This window comes from Nycticebus coucang, chromosome 7 (assembly GCF_027406575.1).
Source record: "Nycticebus coucang isolate mNycCou1 chromosome 7, mNycCou1.pri, whole genome shotgun sequence".
NCBI lineage: Eukaryota > Metazoa > Chordata > Mammalia > Primates > Lorisidae > Nycticebus > Nycticebus coucang.
Window position 1 is genome coordinate 65,341,006 of NC_069786.1, and position 18,747 is coordinate 65,359,752.

At 41.5% G+C, this 18,747-nt stretch overlaps 1 protein-coding gene across 1 annotated transcript in view; it reads right to left on the reverse strand.

The window, feature by feature from the left end:
- LRP2 (LDL receptor related protein 2) overlaps positions 1–18,747 on the reverse strand; it is a 234,320-nt gene that overhangs the window by 49,953 nt on the left and 165,620 nt on the right. Inside the window, exons 47-53 of the mRNA XM_053597902.1 lie at positions 17,327–17,458; positions 15,830–16,031; positions 11,764–12,059; positions 8,581–9,097; positions 3,716–3,868; positions 3,029–3,199; positions 127–350 (exon numbers count right to left, since the gene is read on the reverse strand). Coding sequence (XP_053453877.1) covers positions 127–350; positions 3,029–3,199; positions 3,716–3,868; positions 8,581–9,097; positions 11,764–12,059; positions 15,830–16,031; positions 17,327–17,458 — 1,695 coding nt within the window. The remainder of the gene's footprint in view (positions 1–126; positions 351–3,028; positions 3,200–3,715; positions 3,869–8,580; positions 9,098–11,763; positions 12,060–15,829; positions 16,032–17,326; positions 17,459–18,747) is intronic.

Genomic DNA, 18,747 nt, shown 5'->3' on the forward strand with positions numbered 1-18,747 from the left:
TGAAGAAAACACTAACAAGTAACAATAAACCCTTTGTAAATCATAGTAGTCATGCTTGTACGGACAAGAATGACATGCACACAGCCTAAAGGGGTCTTGTGCTGAACTCCTCAATCCCCCACTCACTGTTCGGTTGCCTGTACGGATGGTACACGTGGATGTCAAATGGTCTGTGTGTTGTGTTCACCAGCACCACCCTATGTGATCCATCATATTTGTTTCCCTTTTCAACTGTCCTCGTATTCCAATCTGTCCAGTAAATAGTATCTTCAAAAATGGTAACAGCAAAGGGGTAAGGCAGTGTCTGATCATACACTGGGTGTCGATTATGGCCCTCTAAATCCGAGTACCTGTGGAAGCAGAAAGAAATAGTCGCTTGATGAAGATAACCCCTCTCCTCTAATGACTCTCCGGATAAATGAACAAATCACTTCATAAAATTCTACCTCCTAGAGATAACTGAAGTTCAAATGCTGCCCCAAACTCCTAATCTTTAATTAAAAATAAACTAAACTTAAAGGATTTACTTTGAACAAAAGGTGTGAAAGTGGAAAGGGTATGTAAAATGCTCAAAATGTTTAGGAAGGGCCGCAAAAGTTTAAGCAATCACTAATTCCTGACTACAGCGCCTTCCCTGCGGATGCAGCTGTTGTGGGTTTATAACCTCTTAACGCTGATTGTCTGCATCAAGCACCCCTCTGAAATCCTGGAGTGAACATCCTTCTTCCTAAGTCACTGGGAGAAAACAGAGGATAGCAATAATATAAAGCTGAAATTCCAACCTCTCACGAAGATTTCAGGAGAGAAGCTATTCTACCAGCCAATTAGGGTCTCTGCATAACCTGAGGGGAAAAACTGACAGGCCTGCAGAGTTAACTTTGTGTACACCATCCACATGTTAATATCCGTAATGCTGTGGGCACTATTAACGAAACCTTTTCCAGATGAATAACCCTCCAAAGAAGGTTCTCTGACTTCAGGATGATAGAGAGCATCCACCGCCAAATTTCCAAGTCCTCTTAGTTCTAATGTCTCATTTGTTACTGTGAGTCTATGTCAGAGGCCATTTCTAAAATAATGACATTATAACATTTAAAAATTGTGAAACGGATCCTAAAATCAAACCAAACGTAGAATGAGCTAGCAACTAAGAAACTCGATAATGTTAGCTATCATAAGTTATAGGAACTTATAAAAGCCATAGGAAAACTTGAAGACCTGCTTGGCCTCTGTTGATAAGAATGCAGGTAAATGACCAGAACTTAGTCACCAACTGATTTTTTAAAAATCAGAGACCAAAAAGTAGTCCTGAGACCTTCCCTTGCAGTTCTTCCATGACTTCTATGCAAAGATCTCAAATACCTCTATGATTACTTTTTGTCAAGAGTAGAACCACAGGCACAGCTCTAATGATATGTTGGTGCATCCCAAGAGGTACAAGGAAGCAGGTGAATGCTCTATAAAAATGTATTGCTTTCTATATTCTACGAAATATATTTTGGAACACAGGCCTTGCTGTCTAAGAGGTCCAGTCAACATGGCTATATGAACATCAAAGATTTCATTCACTCTTGGATCACAGTGCCTCATTTATTGTTTGACTTTTAAACTGAATTTACTGCCTGAATTTCGAGTCTAGCCATGCAAATGATCTGGATCAGATTTTATCAAAATGTGTAAAGAATATAAATCAGCTAGAAAATTCATTTCTTCCCTCAAATGCTCCCCAAAACACCATCTAGATGGACACTGCCCATTTCAATTAAACCTTCTAAGCTTTCAAGACCAAATTATAATCTACAAGACCCAAAAGACAATAAATATCCAAAAAGGAAGATGCTGAAGCTTCTTTAAACCCCTTGATAATTCTAATTCGACATGAAATTGTATGGGAAGCTAACACAACTCTTTGATATTCTTTTCAATAGAGGAAGGGCCAAGAGTGTCACTTTTAGTGTATCAATTGTAATAAACCTGAAGTAATTTGTAATATTCTGCTTATTCTGACCAAAACTGGTCGCTGTGCTAAGAATGAGTTAGTATCTGCTGTGGTCAATTCTGCAATGAGACTGCTAAGAGCTACCTTCGTATATCAAATGAACCAATTCAACAAAAGAGCTGTAGGATTAACTACGTCTGCCAAAAACACAGCAAGAAAGAGTATTCACAAATGTGCCAGGGGCATTTTCCAAGAAAGTATAGGGTTAGAAAACTTTAAAACTTTCTGCACTGACTTTGGCAGCACAATAAATGCATCAAAATGACAAAATTTCTAAAAGTCTTTGAAATAGCTATACTGAATTAAGGGTACTTCTATGCATTTGAAAGCAACCGGTTGTACCTGGGTATATCTTCATAAATGCTTACCCAGAAAACATTACTATAATCCAATTAAACCATAATCCGAAATAAATATACAAATTTATTTATAAAATGTATTATCTTTCTTACAATTACTATTTGTCATTGAGTAGTATGTTTAACACACTTTTTAGAAGTGATCCTACCAGAAAGATATAAATGCATTATCATATTGAATTAATGTTAACACACTCTACATAAAACACTACATTGCACTTAACCATAGGTGTGCCTCTCTTTATATTTGGAAGGGAGAGCAAAGTAAAGAGATAAGAAAATTAAGATAGATTGAGAACTAACCTGATTACCACAAAGGAGAAATTATTAGTCCCATTTTCTAGAGGAAAAAACAATACGTGAAAGCACCAGGCCACATCCTGACCTGTATGGCTTTAAAATTCACTTTCTATCACACCACACCATACAGCCCAGCAGTTTTGGTTAGAAGTGACCTCAGAGTGACTTCCAATGCTCAGGCCAGTTAGAAGATGCGGAGCAGGGCGGCGCCTGTGGCTCAAGGAGTAGGGCGCTGGTCCCATATGCTGGAGGTGGCGAGTTCAAACCCAGTCCCGGCCAAAAAAAAAAAAAAAAAGAAGATGCGGAGCACTAGTAAGACAGGAAGCAGAAACCCTCAGGCTTGGAATAAACAGCTTTTCTGTGTACGTACTCGATATAACCCAGGTGGGAATCTGTCCAGTACAGTAGATCATTGGTGTAATCGATGGTAATGCCATTGGGCCGCATTATCTTGGTGGAGATAATCAGAGACTTATTGGTCCCATCCATGCCTACTCTCCCAATGTATGCAGGGTGAGTCCAGTCTGTCCAGTAGACGTAGCTGTTGGAACAAACACAAAGGGTCAGTCCTCAATGCCAAAAGAAGTCTGTAGCCAAAAGATGTACCTTTCATTCATTTACAGAAATGGTGTTTACATTCTACAGAGCCTCTCAGAAAGAAAACAGAACTAACACGAAATAATCAAAAAGAGAAAAGGGGACAATGTATGGAAAATGCTCGGGAATGAACATGTTAACTATGGATTTCAGTGGCATTGACATGGAGAGTCCAATAAAGAAGTGGATCTTTTTTAAAAAACCACAATTTTCTTTGTATATAGCTAAAATACGTGACTTGAAAAGTGAAAAGGTGTGTCACGGCAAAAAAAGCAGAACAGTCGATGAATGTCATCTGAAGACGCTATGCTTTTCCCCATTACACTAACCCATTTGCCTGGTAGGAAAAACAAAAGACAAATCCCAGCTGGCCTTGAGACAGCTACAAAAATAGCCTTCTTGGTAACAGAGGCAGTATAAGGCCATGAAAGAAAAGCCCAGGATTATAAGGAGACGATACCCATATTGAGGGTGAAGAACAATTCCTCTGGGATGATCAAAGCAGAAGGTGTTGTTGAAATCCACGCAGTGCTGGGCCAATTTCCGGCGGCGTTCACCATTGAGGTCAGAGACAAAGAGGCCTTTCAGAATGGAATCCAACCAGTAGAGCTTTCTAAAATGGAGATCCAGGAGTTATCAGTGCAGTCGCTCTGCGAAACAGTACACATGTAGCCACCCAATTTCCTATCCACGCTACCTGATAATCGCATAGACAGATGTGAAAAGCCACCCGTCTCCAGGCAAATGAGGAGAAAACAAGAAGCTAGCCTTCCCGCAATAAAGCAACAGAAGATGCAAGAGTGTGTGCTACAAATCCCACGTTAAGGCACAGTCACATAGGACAATTCTGTGGCCACACCAGGATTCTGGTTACTTTCTTCATGCAGCATGAATCCTTCCCAGGCAATGCAAAGGCTTAGAGCAGTGGTTCTCAACCTTTCTAATGCCACCTAATGCCGCAACCCTTTAATACAGTTCCTCATGTTGTGGTGACCCCCAACCATAAAATTATTTTCGTTGCTACTTCATAACTATAATTTTGCTCCTGTTATGAATTGTAATGTAAATATCTGATATGCAGGATGTATTTTTATTGTTACAAAGGGGTCACAACCCGCAGGTTGAGAACCGCTGGCTTAGAAGAACAGAAGAGCAGAAACGAATCTCATGAATTAACAGTGTAAGCAGTGTATTCAAGGGAACAGACTTGAATGTGTGTCACTAAGACTGCTCAAAGAGGCTTGGCGCCCATAGCTCAGTGGTTAGGGTGCCAGCCACATGGACTGGGTCTGGTGGGTTCGAATCCAGCCCAGGCCTGCTAAACAACGACAACAATTAAAAAAAAAAAAATAGCTGGGCATCGTGTCAGGCACCTGTAGTCCCAGCCACTTGGAAAGCTGAGGCAAAGGGATCATTTAAGCCAGTGGTTCTCAGCCTGTGGGTGGCAACCCACAAGAACTGTATTAAAGGGCTGCAGCATAAGGAAGTTTGAGAACCTCTGACTTAAGCCCAAGAGTTTCAGATTGCTGTGAGCTGTGATGACACAGAACTCCACGGAGAACAACATAGTGAGTCTCTGTCTCAAAAACAAACAAAAAAAAAAGACTGCTCAAAGAAATTGAGAATTATCCTTAAGATAAAGAGAAATTCCTCTCCACCTGCTGGCCTTGTCAGATGAGGCTGTCAAATGAGTTTCTTACCCTGTAACATTAAGGCAGCATTATTTATTTATTCATTCATTTATTTATTTATTTATTTTTGAGACAGGGGCTCACTATGTTGTCCTGGGTAGAGTGCCAAGCATCACAGCTCACAGCAACCTCAAACTCTTGGGCTTAAGCAATTCTTTTACCTCAGCCTCCCAAGTAGCTGGGATTACAGACGCCCACCACAATGCCCAGCTATTTTTTTTTTTTTTTTATGGTTGTCATTGTTGTTTAGCTGGCCCAGGCTGAGTTCAAACCCACCAGCCTCGGTGTATGTGGCTGGCACCGTAAACCACTGTGCTATGGGTGCCACCTAAAACAGCCTTAGAAATGTATTAGAAACTGCTTGACACTCCTACCTCAAGGATATTTCAGTTCTAAATATCTAAGTATCTAAATATCTAAAATCTATTTATTAATACTTTCTATAAGGCAGGTGTTCTTAACCTGAAGTTCTTATCTGACATTGGGGAAGCCTGGACTTTGGGGAGGTAACCTTTGTTTTAGGTAACCTCTAAAACAAATGTATAATTGTGGGTATAAATACATGAGTGCTGTCATCCAGCGAGGGATCTACATCTTCCACCCGAACGCTAAAGTACACATAACTTCCTGAAGTGTTCAATGCTCCTACAATCAGATGGTCATGGATTATCAGGATCTGATAATCAATTCCAGCTGGAAGCAAAAAAAGACTTCCCTTCTAAAAGGCTTGAATTCCTCTCTGCAAGAGGTAAGCCCTAATGCACCAGTGCTGGATATCTGAAAATTCACCTGCTGGGACAGTAGCCTCCTCCGAGGCCCAAGGAAAAGGAAATAAATAGGCATAAATGTACATGCCTTGCCAGTGAATTAACTCGGGTAAATCCTGATGAATTAGACAGCCACAATCTTGAATTCCATCACTACAGAGCAGTGATTTTCATCTAGTGTGCTCTGAGAAGATCTTAGGTGTGTTGTGAAAATTTTTAAAGATCATTCATTTAATTATTTTTGAAAGATGTTCAAAGTGCAGTTAAGTATATTCTTTTTTTTTTAATCAATATAATTTAAATGTGCCGTGGAAGTTCTACTACAGGTTCAAGTGTGCCGTGGATAAAAAGGTTGAAAAACACTCCTGCAGAGGTTCAGAACAGCAGCAATAATAGTAGCTGTTTATTGAACGCTTACTAAACACTAGGTCCTAGACCAAAGACTCTCTAAAACATTATATTACCCATGATCACAACCCCCCCAGGAAAGGTTGCCATTATTATTTGAGGTTGTGAAAGTAGTAAGAGGCAGAGGGAAATCCAAGTTCTGGTGGACTGGCTGCCATGGGGCCTTCTACCCTGTTATCTTCCTGTTTTCCCATATATTTCTCTTCATTACACAGTAAAAAACGGATCCTGTGAACATGGAGGAGAAATTCCATCTTCATTACTGGGAAAAAAATTAAGATGGCTGACAGCCAGCACTGTCTTCCAACGTGCATAAGGGTGCTTTTTAAAAATTGACATATGAACTTTTAGGGTGTTGTGGAAACCAAACACCCCTGTGTTGGCAGCAGAGTTCTTTGTTAATACTGGAGAAAAAAAAAAAATTGTCCCTTATTTCAATGTAGTTACTATCTTAGATATTTGCCAGACCAACATAAATGTAACTGGGCTCCCTTCTTTCTTTGTGTTTTAAGGAATGTTGAGTCTCACTGGGCTCCTTTGTAGACATTCAAGAAAAACCTGGAATATTTTACCCTACCCTCACCCCCTCACCCCTCTTTATCACATGTACGTAATTCTCTCCTCTGGTCAAAAACATGCCTGAGTAGAGAGGAAAGAAGCTGAATTCCAGGGGGAAATATTCTACGAGTTTTTTTTTTTTTTTTTTTTGTAGAGACAGAGTCTCACTATATCGCCCTTGGTAGAGTGCCGTGGCATCACACGGCTCACAGCAACCTCTAACTCTTGGGCTTACGCGATTCTCTTGCCTCAGCCTCCCGAGCAGCTGGGACTACAGGTGCCCGCCACAATGCCCGGCTATTTTTTTTGTTGCAGTTTGGCCGGGGCTGGGTTTGAACCCGCCACCCTCGGCATATGGGGCCGGCGCCCTACTCACTGAGCCACAGGCGCCGCCCCTATGAGTTTGTTTTGAGGCAGGCTTTCCCTCTGTCACTAGGGCTAGAATGCAGTGGCATCATCACAGCTCACTGCAGCCTCAGACTCTCAGCCTCCAGCAGTCCTCCTGCCTCAGCCTCCCAGAGTGCCAGGTTACAGGTGTAAGTCACTGTACCTAGCCAATCATTCTACCAGTTTTTGAGAGAGAAGGCTGAATGACAATATCTTGGAGTTAAAATATTGCTTTTTTCCTGCACTGCAGCAAAGGATGGGGTCAAGAACAGTACGATGTCTAGGTCTATTCCTGAAGATCATCGATCGCTATGGTTTGGGGTGTGTATTAGAACTACTATATAAACATGCTCTTAATCCATGTTTCATTCATCACTCAGCAAGCACTGAGCATCCATGTCAGGCCAGCTACTAGTCCGGGAGAACTAGGGAGCAAATTCTCTCCACTCCCCCATTTTAGGATCTTTACCCCTGAGAGGGCGAGACAGGAGGATGTGAGAAAGAGCCCTCAGGGAGTCTGGGCCATCTGCAGCAAGAACGGTACCAGCACGAGTGGTGCAGCTTCATGTTTATTAACCACAAAGCCAACTAGTTCATGCCGCCAAGTATCTGACAGACTCGATATTCAATAAAGGCATTAAGAAGTATGAATAACAGTAAAGTGTTAGTTAAAATAGCCCTGGCCTACCCTGCATCTCTAGAAGGACTATCTCAGAACAAGAACGTTTCTTTCGGCTTAGCCATTGTCCTTTTCATGACTAGCCCAGCCCAGGCTCTCCAGGAGAGCAGGAGCTGTGTCTGCCTTATTCGCCTCTGGATCCTGGGTGCTTGTCATCACACCTGGCATGAGGAAAGTACTCAGGAAGCATTTTGTTTTTTTGAGACAAGGTCTCACTCTGTCACCCAGACTGAAGTGCAGTGGTGTCATCATAGCTCAGTATAGCCTGAAACTCCTGGCCTTGAAGGATCCTCCTGCCTCAGACTCCTGAGTAGCTGAGACTACAGGGGCGTATCACATGACTGGCCAGTATTATTTTTTTTTTTCTATAGAGATGAGGTCTTCCTGTGTTGCTCAGGCTGGTTTGCAACTCTTGGCCTCAAGTGATCCTTCCACCTCAGCCTTCCAGAGTGCTAGGATTATAGGCATGAACCAGCATGCCAGTCCTCAGGAAGCATTTTTGAATAACCAATAAATGCATGAGTCATCCCTTAATATCATCTCCAGTCAAATGAATGGCCAGCAATAACAGAGCTCTTTCTTCCCCAGTGATGTCTGTCACCAAAAAAGGATACCATCAATTTTTTAAGTAACTAAATTTAAGTTCTATGGTATCCCACTTAAGTATTAAATGCAAAACAAACAAAAAAAAAGCATGCAGAAGCATTAAGCATATCCACATATTAACCCAAGTTGAAAAGATTAATTCAGTATTAAGATAAAAACGTGGTCAGAGGGTCATTTTGTTGATGTTGTTGTTGTTTTTAATTTAAAATGCTCATCAGTGATTTCTTACCTGGAAACCCAGTCCACAGCCAGACCTTGTGGGCTTAGTAGTTTGTAGCTTATGACTGTCTCCCTGTCCGTCTTATTCAGAAACATTCTCTCAATGACTCCCTTCTCTTCATCAATCCAGTACAATCTCTCTTCTACTCTGTCAAAATCTAGAGCCACAGCATTGCCCAGTCCTTGCAGAATGAGGGAGTAAAAGGAGCCATCTACAGTTAGATTTCTCAAATAGTAACGGTTACTAAAAATGAGATAGGGCTCGATGTTACTGGTCTGCCGGCAGGTCTTTCCATCTGGTTCTCGGATGTAGCCTGGGCCACACTTACAGATGTAGGAGCCTATTTCATTCTCACACCTCTGGCTACAGACAAAGGGCCTCTCCTTGCATTCATCAATATCAACACAAGTGCGCTTGTCAGGCATCAGCTTGTAACCAGGAAGACAGGAACAATAGAAACTGACGGTGGTGTCTGTGCAATTGTGATCGCAACCGCTGATTGAAGGATCACTGCATTCGTTAATGCCTGTAGGTAAAGACAGTCATCAGAGATCCTAAAATATCAGCAGCCAACCCACCATGATGGCCCAAAGTCAACACTGCTACTGGTCACTGCCGATTCATATGGTGGTGACTTCCAAAGGCTATAGATTATTCCAAGTCACTATTTTTCGATTTCTCCCAAACTTAATCCTTCACCAGTGATTTTTAACAACTACCCTGTTTCCCCGAAAATAAGACATCCTCCGAAAATAAGACCTACTTACAGTAAAGATAAGACGTCCCCTGAAAATAAGACCTAGCACATCTTTGAGAGCACACCTTAAAATAAGACAGTCTTATTTTCGGGGAAACGGGGTAATACAGGAGAGTGGAGAAGAAAAAAGCCTAGCTGATAAATCAGGTCTTCGAGGAAAAAGAAAATGCTCTGATTTGTAGTGTCTTTCATTTCAGCAGTGTGACTCTTCACACCATGGCCAGTCTCAAGCTTCCACAGTGATGTCACTGAATACAGAGCTGCGAACATCTGCCTCTCACCAGGTGCAATACAATACCAGCTAAACCTCTGGCTGGTCCTGAGACATATGGCCAAACTCACCAAAAACTACCTGCAGCCAGGAAGAGCATGTTCTTGTTATTAATAATGCTTATGAATGATTATCAATTCTGCAAAGAGCAACAAGTGAAACATCACTTCATGCACTGCAGAATCCACGATCCAAATTATGTGTATTGGCCCTACTTATGCTACTAGTTTACTGTATAACCCCAAGCAGTTCATTTCACATTTATAGGCTACAAGTTTATTATCTGCAAAAAGAAAAGGGTTCACAAGATCACTAGGACTCTTTCTGGTTATAAAAGTGAATGTTTAGTAGTGGAGAACTTAATTTCTATTGGTTTTGTTTTGTTTTGTTTTGTTTTAGAGACCAAGTCTCACTATGCCACCCTGAGTAGAGTGCCATGGTGTGATAGCTCATGGCAACCTCAAACTCTTGGCCTCAAGCCATCTTCTTGTCTCAGCCTCCAGAGTAGCTAGGACTACAGATGCCCACCAGGACATCTGGCTAATTTTTCTATTTTTAGTAGAGATGAGATCTCACTCTTGCTTAGGCTGGTCTCAAACTGCTGAGCTCAAGCAATCCTCTAGCCTTGGCCTTGCAGAGTGCTAAGATTACAGGGATGAGCCACCATGGCCAGCCTATTTGTATTGTTTAGTTAAAGCAAAATGAATTAAAACATAATGGAGGGTGGCGCCTGTGGCTCAGTGAGTAGGGTGCTGGCCCCATATACCGAGGGTAGCGAGTTCAAACCCGGCCTCGGCCAAACTGCAACCAAAAAATAGCCAGGCGTTTTGGCGAGCACCTGTAGGCCCAGCTGCTCGGGAGGCGGAGACAAGAGAATTGTGTGAGCCCAAAAGCTGGAGGTTGCTGTGAGCCATGTGACATCATGGCACTCTACTGAGGGCGGTAAAGTAAGACTCTGTCTCCACAAAAAAAAAAAAACATAACGGAAATCCTTCTCAATTAGGACTAAATAGGTGATCATATTATTTTTCTTAATTTATTCAATTATTTTTGAAACTTTGGTAGAAACTTATAAGTTTTTGTTATAGTAGAGCAAATAACTAGTTTTTATATTTAAAAATATATAATTAACAGGTATTATCTTCTCTAAATTTACATAGCATTTTCTATCTGAGTTTCATTGTCTGGCATTTCATATTTAATGTTGTTTCATGTCTTATCTTTAATATAGCAAGAGAAACCACATTATACACTTCTGGGTCAATTAAACAAATGTATGTAATGGGTACTGATGACAGTGAACCAGTGGAATAAATGAAAAAATATGACCTCTCCCGGGCGGCACCTGTGACTCAGTGGGTAGGGCGCCAGCCCCATATACTGAGGGTGGCGGGTTCAAACCTGGCCCAGGCCAAAGCACAACAACAACAACAAAAATAGCCAGGTGTTGTGGTGGGCACCTGTAGTCCCAGCTACTCAGGAGGCTGAGGCAAGAGAATCACCTATGCCCAGGAGTCGGAGGTTGCTGTGAGCTGTGTGATGCCACGGCACTCTACCAAGGGCAATAAAGTGAGACTCTGTCTCTACAAAAAAAAAAAAAAAAAATATATATATATATATATATATATGCTCTCTCCCTCAAAGTATTTAAATTTTTATTACAAAGACAATGACAACCATTGTTTCAAGGATTAAACACCACAAGCACATGAGTTGCCAATATTAAGTTCAAGATGGTGCTAAGAAAACAGTACTTGTATAATAAATCTATGATTGAAACTCTCCCATTAAATCACCCAAGGAAGGAAATGAAGGATAGGTTTTGGAGTCCTCAAAGAAGGAGGCTTCAGGAAACAAGTCATTCCAAGGATTTAAAGAGAACCAATACCATTCTCTTTACTCTTGGGCACCTTATTTAGCAGGATGTTAAATGATGGCCTGAATGTTTGTTCACCTTTTGTTCTCTGGTGACAGCCTAACTGAAGAATCAGTCCATAAATGTTTGCACATCTACCTTATTACCAAACTATCCTTGCCTTTTGCTATATAAGCAATAGTAATGTTTTGGTAACTAATTAGGACACAGGAAAGTCTTGAGGTATAAAGGGTTGAGAATCGACATTTACTCCCCGTTTCCTTTTCTCAGATCTTCCACCACACTCACCACAGCCTTTCTCATCACTGTTGTCAGAACAGTCATCATAGTGGTTGCAGAGTTTCTCCATCTCAATGCAGTGCCCGTTGTTGCATCGGAAATAATCAGGGGGGCATGTGGCTTCATGGGTGTGGCACAGGTGGTCCAGCTCATCAGATCCATCCCCACAGTCATTTTCCTCATCACAGACAAAGTCCCGATAAATGCAGCGCCCATTCTGACAGGTGAACTGATGTTCTTGGCAGGTCTGGTACAAACAGTCCCTCTCATCGCTGTAGTCACCACAGTCGTTGTGCCGGTCACACCTGTGTTTAAGAGACCCAGTACCATACTTGGAGAGGTTGACACCAAACCTCAACTATCACCCATTTGGAGCTTTGCTTCCTTCTCGTCCACCTGGATGCCAGGTCAACCACATCAACAGCAAGATCATCAGTGCCCTTAGTCTCTCTCCCCCAGAATCTGTACCTACCTGGCTAATTTAAACTCTTGAGTAACCCAATGTTTAGCATTCCACACAACATCCCCAGATACTGGTTGCTACCCTTATAAATATGCTAGAGTTACTGGAAATAACTGCATTTATTTTTTCCCTCGTGTACATCAGATCTAGTTGTCAGACAGACAATGACACAGCTTAGGCTCTGGCAATATCCTGGGTAGCCATATGTTATTAAGTGTCCATACCCATGTGGACATTCCTAGGGTGAATGCTTTTTCTTATAATGGTAAGGTTACTGCATGTGTCCCCTACTATGATATGTTTTCCCACTGGAGTAATGTTTGTATTGGCAGTCTTATTCTTTCCATATTTCATTATAATATTCCTGCCATCTACTGTGAGTTATGGTGATGGAAATGAGGACAAAGTAGTAGATAAGCATGGAATATTGGCAAAGGAAGAAGGCACATTGTGATACTAGAAGCTATCTTAGGACCTGACATTCCTGGGCATCATCAGGACAATAGTTTCCTGAAATTCTGTGAGCCAGACTAGTCTTTCTTCTCCACGTTATTCCAAGATCCCAGAAAACTAATGATGACTGAAGGGGCTCCTCCTGACAGGAACAAAACTCATCTGAGTATAAAGGAATCTTGGATAAGGCTGGACAAAGTTAATGTATAATAATTCATGCAACAATTTACCAGAGGTGGCATGGGAGCTGGAATAGAGCATTGTAACGTGTTAAGGCATCAAAGGTGAACATGGTCAGTTTTACAACTGACCTGTGACCAGGGCTAATCAGTACTACCATCCATAAACCTAAATCATGACATGTAAATCATGTCAACATGATTTACACCAAAATGTATGCATGTACAACCGTGAAGAAAACTATGGGTAAAGCAAATTGGCTCAACCCCATTCCATCTCCTGGGAGTGAGACAGAATCTTGTTTCCAAAAGATTTGAGACACCAAGGCTTTCCTTATTGTAGTTTAGATCCAATACCAAAGAGGGGGAAAAAAAAGTCAATCGACAAGCAAATTACCAAAATTTCAGGCACAATTGCACTGCAGTGTTCCAGCGAGGTGCTTACTACTTAGTCTTATCACCCATTTGTTTCAACAGCATCAGTAATGAGCCAAGAGAAAAAAAGTCAATAGGAAAAATGATCTCCTCTCCCACCAAACCAAATGAGGGTGCACACATTCTGCCAAGCAAAAAAGAGGATACACACTAACAGCATACACTAGTGGAGGCTAGTGGCCACAGAATTGGGGTTCTTTAAAACCCTATAGCTCGGGTTTCCAGACAAACAGTACTTTCTTCTCTTCTGCCCTTGGCAAAGGCAATTCAGTAAGCTGATGGGGGGTGTGGGGGGAGGGAGAAGAAAAGAAGCGAGAGAGAGAGAGAGAGAGAGAGAGAGAGGGAAAGGCATCAAGGGAAGGAAAGAGAAAAAAGAAAGAAGAGTAATGACATCAGTAAAAGTCTAGTGGGGCAGTGCTAAGTCAGCTGGGAGAGCACAGTGATGATGAAGGCAGAGCTCAAAAACCCCAGAAGGGAGTAATGAGATAACCAAAAATCAAAACCAAAACCTGCTACAGTTCCAGTCCCTAGAGTCCATGCCTACATTTTCAGACTATATTGACATCTAAGACTGATGGTTTTAACTATTGACTGAATTCAGAAAAAACTAAATAGAGGTACAACATGATAGAACTCTTGAGCAGGTAGGGAGAAAATATACGTGAAGGATTATTCACTTTCACTATAAAAAAAAAAATATCTACAGAGCACATCCGAATCAGTGAACTGCAGACAAAGCATACTCAGATGCACCTTCACAGCACGGGAGGCCCACCCAGCTCATGGGTGTCTTCAGACTGTCGGTGCCCAGACTGCCTTTCAGCCCTGTCTACCTGGGCCTCATTAGGGCATGAGTCATCCCACAGAGTACATTTTCGAGGTGCTATTTTAATCGTTAAACCTCTTTAATCTCTGTCCTTGGTTGTGATGCTGAGCCCCTGCTCCTTTTGCAGCCTTCACAGAACATGACTTACCACCTCTTCCTTCCTCAGGACCACCCTCACAAACACCCAGGTCTATACAACACAGCATTCCAGGGTACCCTGGCACCTGCTGATGAGATACCTGCTCCCAGCATAAGTGGCCCAGCTGCTCAGCTGCTCTGCTGCTCCGATCTCATGCTTGCTTCATCAACCCTTCCCATCTCCTGGCTGGCAGGCCATGAGCTGACAGTTCTGTTGCTCTCAGTGTGCCTGCGGGGCTTTTAACTGTTTGTGGTGATACCTCTTCTTAGCTCTCATTTCTCAGCTCCCCTACTTTTAATGCTCTAACCATTCCCCTAGTCCATCAGAATTGACTTACAAATCATTCTTCTTCTCTGTCTCCCTCTATATCCAAAGATTTATTAAGTCAAGGTGAGGAAGTAGGGCATTAAGAAAATCTATAAACCATTTGAGGTGATCCATTTGGAGAAAGAGGTAAGGAATCAAACAACAGATCATTGCAGGAAAGTTCTCTCAAACTAGCAGGCTGTGAGCTGAATCTGTTTGACCTACGCAGTGTTTAAAGAATTCTAGAATTTGTTGCTGGTATTTATTTATTTTTGAGACACAGTCTTATTTTGTTGCCCTCAGTAGAGTGCCATGGCATCATAGCTCACAGCAACCTCAAACTCTTGGGCTCAAGTGATTCTCTTGCCTCAGCCTCCCAAGTAGCGAGGACTGCAGGCGCCCGCCACAATACCCGGCTATTTTTAGAGACAAGGTTTTGCTCTGGCTCAGGCTGCTCTCAAACCCATGAGCTCAGGCAATCTACCTACCTCGGCCTCCAAGAGTGGTACAATTACAGGCATAAGCAACTGCACCCGGCTGTTGCTGGCATTTAAAATCAAAATATTTCATATAAAAATCCAAATTTCTGACGTCTTTCAAGAAACAAAAAAAAAGCATCAGAACATCTGGCCCTCCTGCATGTTAATGGTAACATGTGCTTCCTTCTTTGAAACATACATCTCAGTTCAACCCACCTGCCTCTCGCAGTTGTCTCCTTGATCCTGAGTCTCGGTAACAACCTCTATTTATCATCATGGTTGCTCTGCTACTTTTCTTATAGTAAAGAGAGAAAAATGAATATTTCTTGTACTCATGCCTCTACTTCAAGTGGAAGTAGAGCTCTTCAGAGGGCTGCCAACTTAAGAAAGAATTTTCTGATATGCAGCCCACTCCACCCACTGCCCTGGCACCCTGTACAGGGCCACATGACACTTTTCACAGGCCCTAGGCTTTGAAGTCTTCTTGGGACCCTTCCTCAATAAAAATATTAAAAATTACATTCAATGCCTACATTGGTATAAAACCAGGTATATTAATATTATATATTAAAATACTTCTTTTGACCTAAAAGTTCTTTTTTTTCCTTTTGATTTTAAAAGGAATCCAAACATTTTCATAGGCCACTGTAAGCATCTTGGATCCTAGGCACTGTGGCCCCTCTGTCTGATAGATAAGTCACACCTGCCTGCATGGACATTTTACCTGAAAGAACTGGGGACACAAAGTCCCTAACTGCAGGCAAACTCGTTTTCAGAGCAGCATGGACACTTTACCTGAAGGAGCTGGAGATACACAGTCCGTAACTGCAGGCAAACTCATTTTCAGAGCAGGAACTCTGGGTGCAGTTCTGACGCTCATCGTAGCCATCAACGCAGTCCGGGTCACCATCACAGACCCAGGTCTGGGGGATGCATTTCCTGTCTGTAGGATTGCTATTCACACACCAAAACTCGTAACTTGTGCAGTTACGATTCTCTGAAACCAAAGAACACAAGAATCAGCAATCATATGAGAGCTCAGTGTAGTAGGCAATTCTCTGGCTGTATGTTACTTAATATTCTGAGGGATGAAAGGAAAATGGGTAGACAAACCCCATTGCTATGGTAACAATAACTCAGAATAAAAATACCTCCCAAAAGTTCCATTTCAATTGCTTTGGATGTTGGCGTATTCAAAGTAAGTAATCAACATAGTAAAACACCTCATTTAGATTTCCATAAAATTAGTGTAAGGTCAAATTTTTTTTCCTTTAGATCTTCAGAAAACCACTCCTGTTTTGTTAATTGAATACCAAAGGCCTTACATGTTGGTAACTTTTTAGTTTACAAAGTCTGATCACACAAGTACAATCTGAGAAAGGTATTTTTACACCAATTCGACGGATGAGAAAACTAACCCTCAAAATGGCTAGATGGCCCCCGGTCATAGCATTAGAAGGATAAAGAGACGGGCTTCAAACCTGGCTCTTTTCCCTCCAAATGTAGTGCTTTTTCAACTACAGTACAGGTACCACCCCAAGCAGAATTGGGGTAGACAGGAGAGACAGATGTCAAAAGACTTCTCAGAAACCATGCTACTCTGAGGGAAGAGATGAGCTGCTGACATAAAATCATTAATTTCCACAGAATAATAAGAAACAGCATTTTACCCAATTTCATTGCAAATAAATAGGGGACAAAAGAAGGAGGGAGGTCTTGGGAAGAAGAGGCTGCATGGTTACAAACCATGTATGTGCAACTGTCATCCCCCCATTTCAGGGGACGGAATACATGCAGCACTAAGGGCCACCACATGAGGCTGCCGTCAGATGCGAACATCAGGGCCACTGGCTTTATTGTCCTACTCTTCTAAGACACCTTTAGCTAAGAATTCTACACTCCATAGGTAATGGAAATGGTGTTCCATAATCTCCTGAAGAGGAATAACAATCCCCACCCCCCCCAATAAAAGCTTTAAGGTGACAAATGAAACTGGAGGCACCGTTTACCATTCTGCTGTTAAAGCTGCTATTAAGACTGGCAATCAGGTTCTTTTTGTAGGACATTTCCATTAGCCAAATGCAAAAGAGTGTAAATATAAAGTCATTTTTCATCATTCTAAAGCATTACATGGATGATATCAAGCAATTCCAGAGGGAAGCAACAAAGTAACATTCTGTCACAGTCCATTCAACTAAGAGGCATCTTCAATCAGACTGTCCAAACAGAAAAACATCTCTACTTGTTTCCCTAGAATGCGACTCCACAGAGGAATTCATCAGCCTCACTTACCACATTGGTGCCTTTCATCCTCATCACTCATGTCCCCACAGTCATTGTCACTATCGCAGACCCAATTTCTTGAGATGCATCTACCATTATCACACTTGAACTCATCACTTGGGCATGTTCGCTCAGGGTGCTCTGAAAAGATAAAAAACACATTAAGTAAAAAGGGTGGTTTGCAGTCCAGAAATCGAGAGAAACTGACATAGCATTGTCTAGAAAACCTGAGACAGAGCATTAGCTTATTGTATACATCTGGGCTGGGCCTCCAGTGAGACTGATGATTTGAGGTTAAAGTAGTTGACTGGCAGTGCAAATCCCTAAATATCTTTAGTGACTAAGAAAAGATTCAATATTTCCTTTTTTTTTTTTTAAGATTCGATATTTTCTTAAAAGTATGGTAGAGAAATAACAGTCTTTTCCCCAGGGATAATATAAATTACATACTCTTTCATGTGTTTCTATTTTAAAATCCACTTTTCATCCCAAACCATTTTGCTTTAGGCTAACCACCTCCGTTTTCAACACACTAATACAATATACTTATTTGTACATTGCCTGCTTCCCCTTATTAGAGTATTTAGTTCCAAGTGGGCAGAGATCTTTGTCTCACCCGCTGATACAGCCCAAACATAGGTATCTAAAAGGATGCTCATTCCAACGTTATTTTTCAGAGTGAAAAAATGGAAACAACCTAAGTATCCAATAGTTAAGAAAAGGATAAAAACACAAGGAACATCCATATTTTTAGATTCATCTGGCAGAGCATTTGTCAATGCGAAGGAATGAGGTAGGTCTGTATTTTCTGACATGCTGGCAAGATGTTAAGCAGCTAATAAAAGGGGGGGATTAATTGCAGAAAAATATGTACAATAGGATTCTATTTGTGTTTTTAAAAACTACATCACAATGTATAGCTAAAGGTAACTCCTTTAGTCATACCCATCCTTAATGCTGATTATCTTTGAGGAGTGAGGAAATTAGAGAAGAAAGAAGAAATTTTACTTTTCTGTATACATCTTATTTCTTTAAAATATATTTCTGCAGGCCAGGCATGGTGGCTCACATCTGTAATCCTAGCACTATGGGTGGTGAAGTGGGAGGACTGCTTGTGGCCAGGAGTTTGAGACCAGCCTAAACAAGAGTAAGACCTTATCTCTACAAAAATAATAGAAAACTTAGCTGGGCATAGTGGTGTGTGTAGTTCCAACTATTCTGGAGGCTGAGGTGGGAGGATCACTTGAGCCCAGGAATTTGAGGTCCCAGTGAGCTATGATGACACCACCACACCTACCTAGGGCAAAAGACTAAGAACCTGTCTCAAATATATATATATCCATATATATATATACACATATATACTTATATATACTGCTGCATATTATTGCTTGAAATAGTACAATGAGGATGTGTTCATATATATGTTC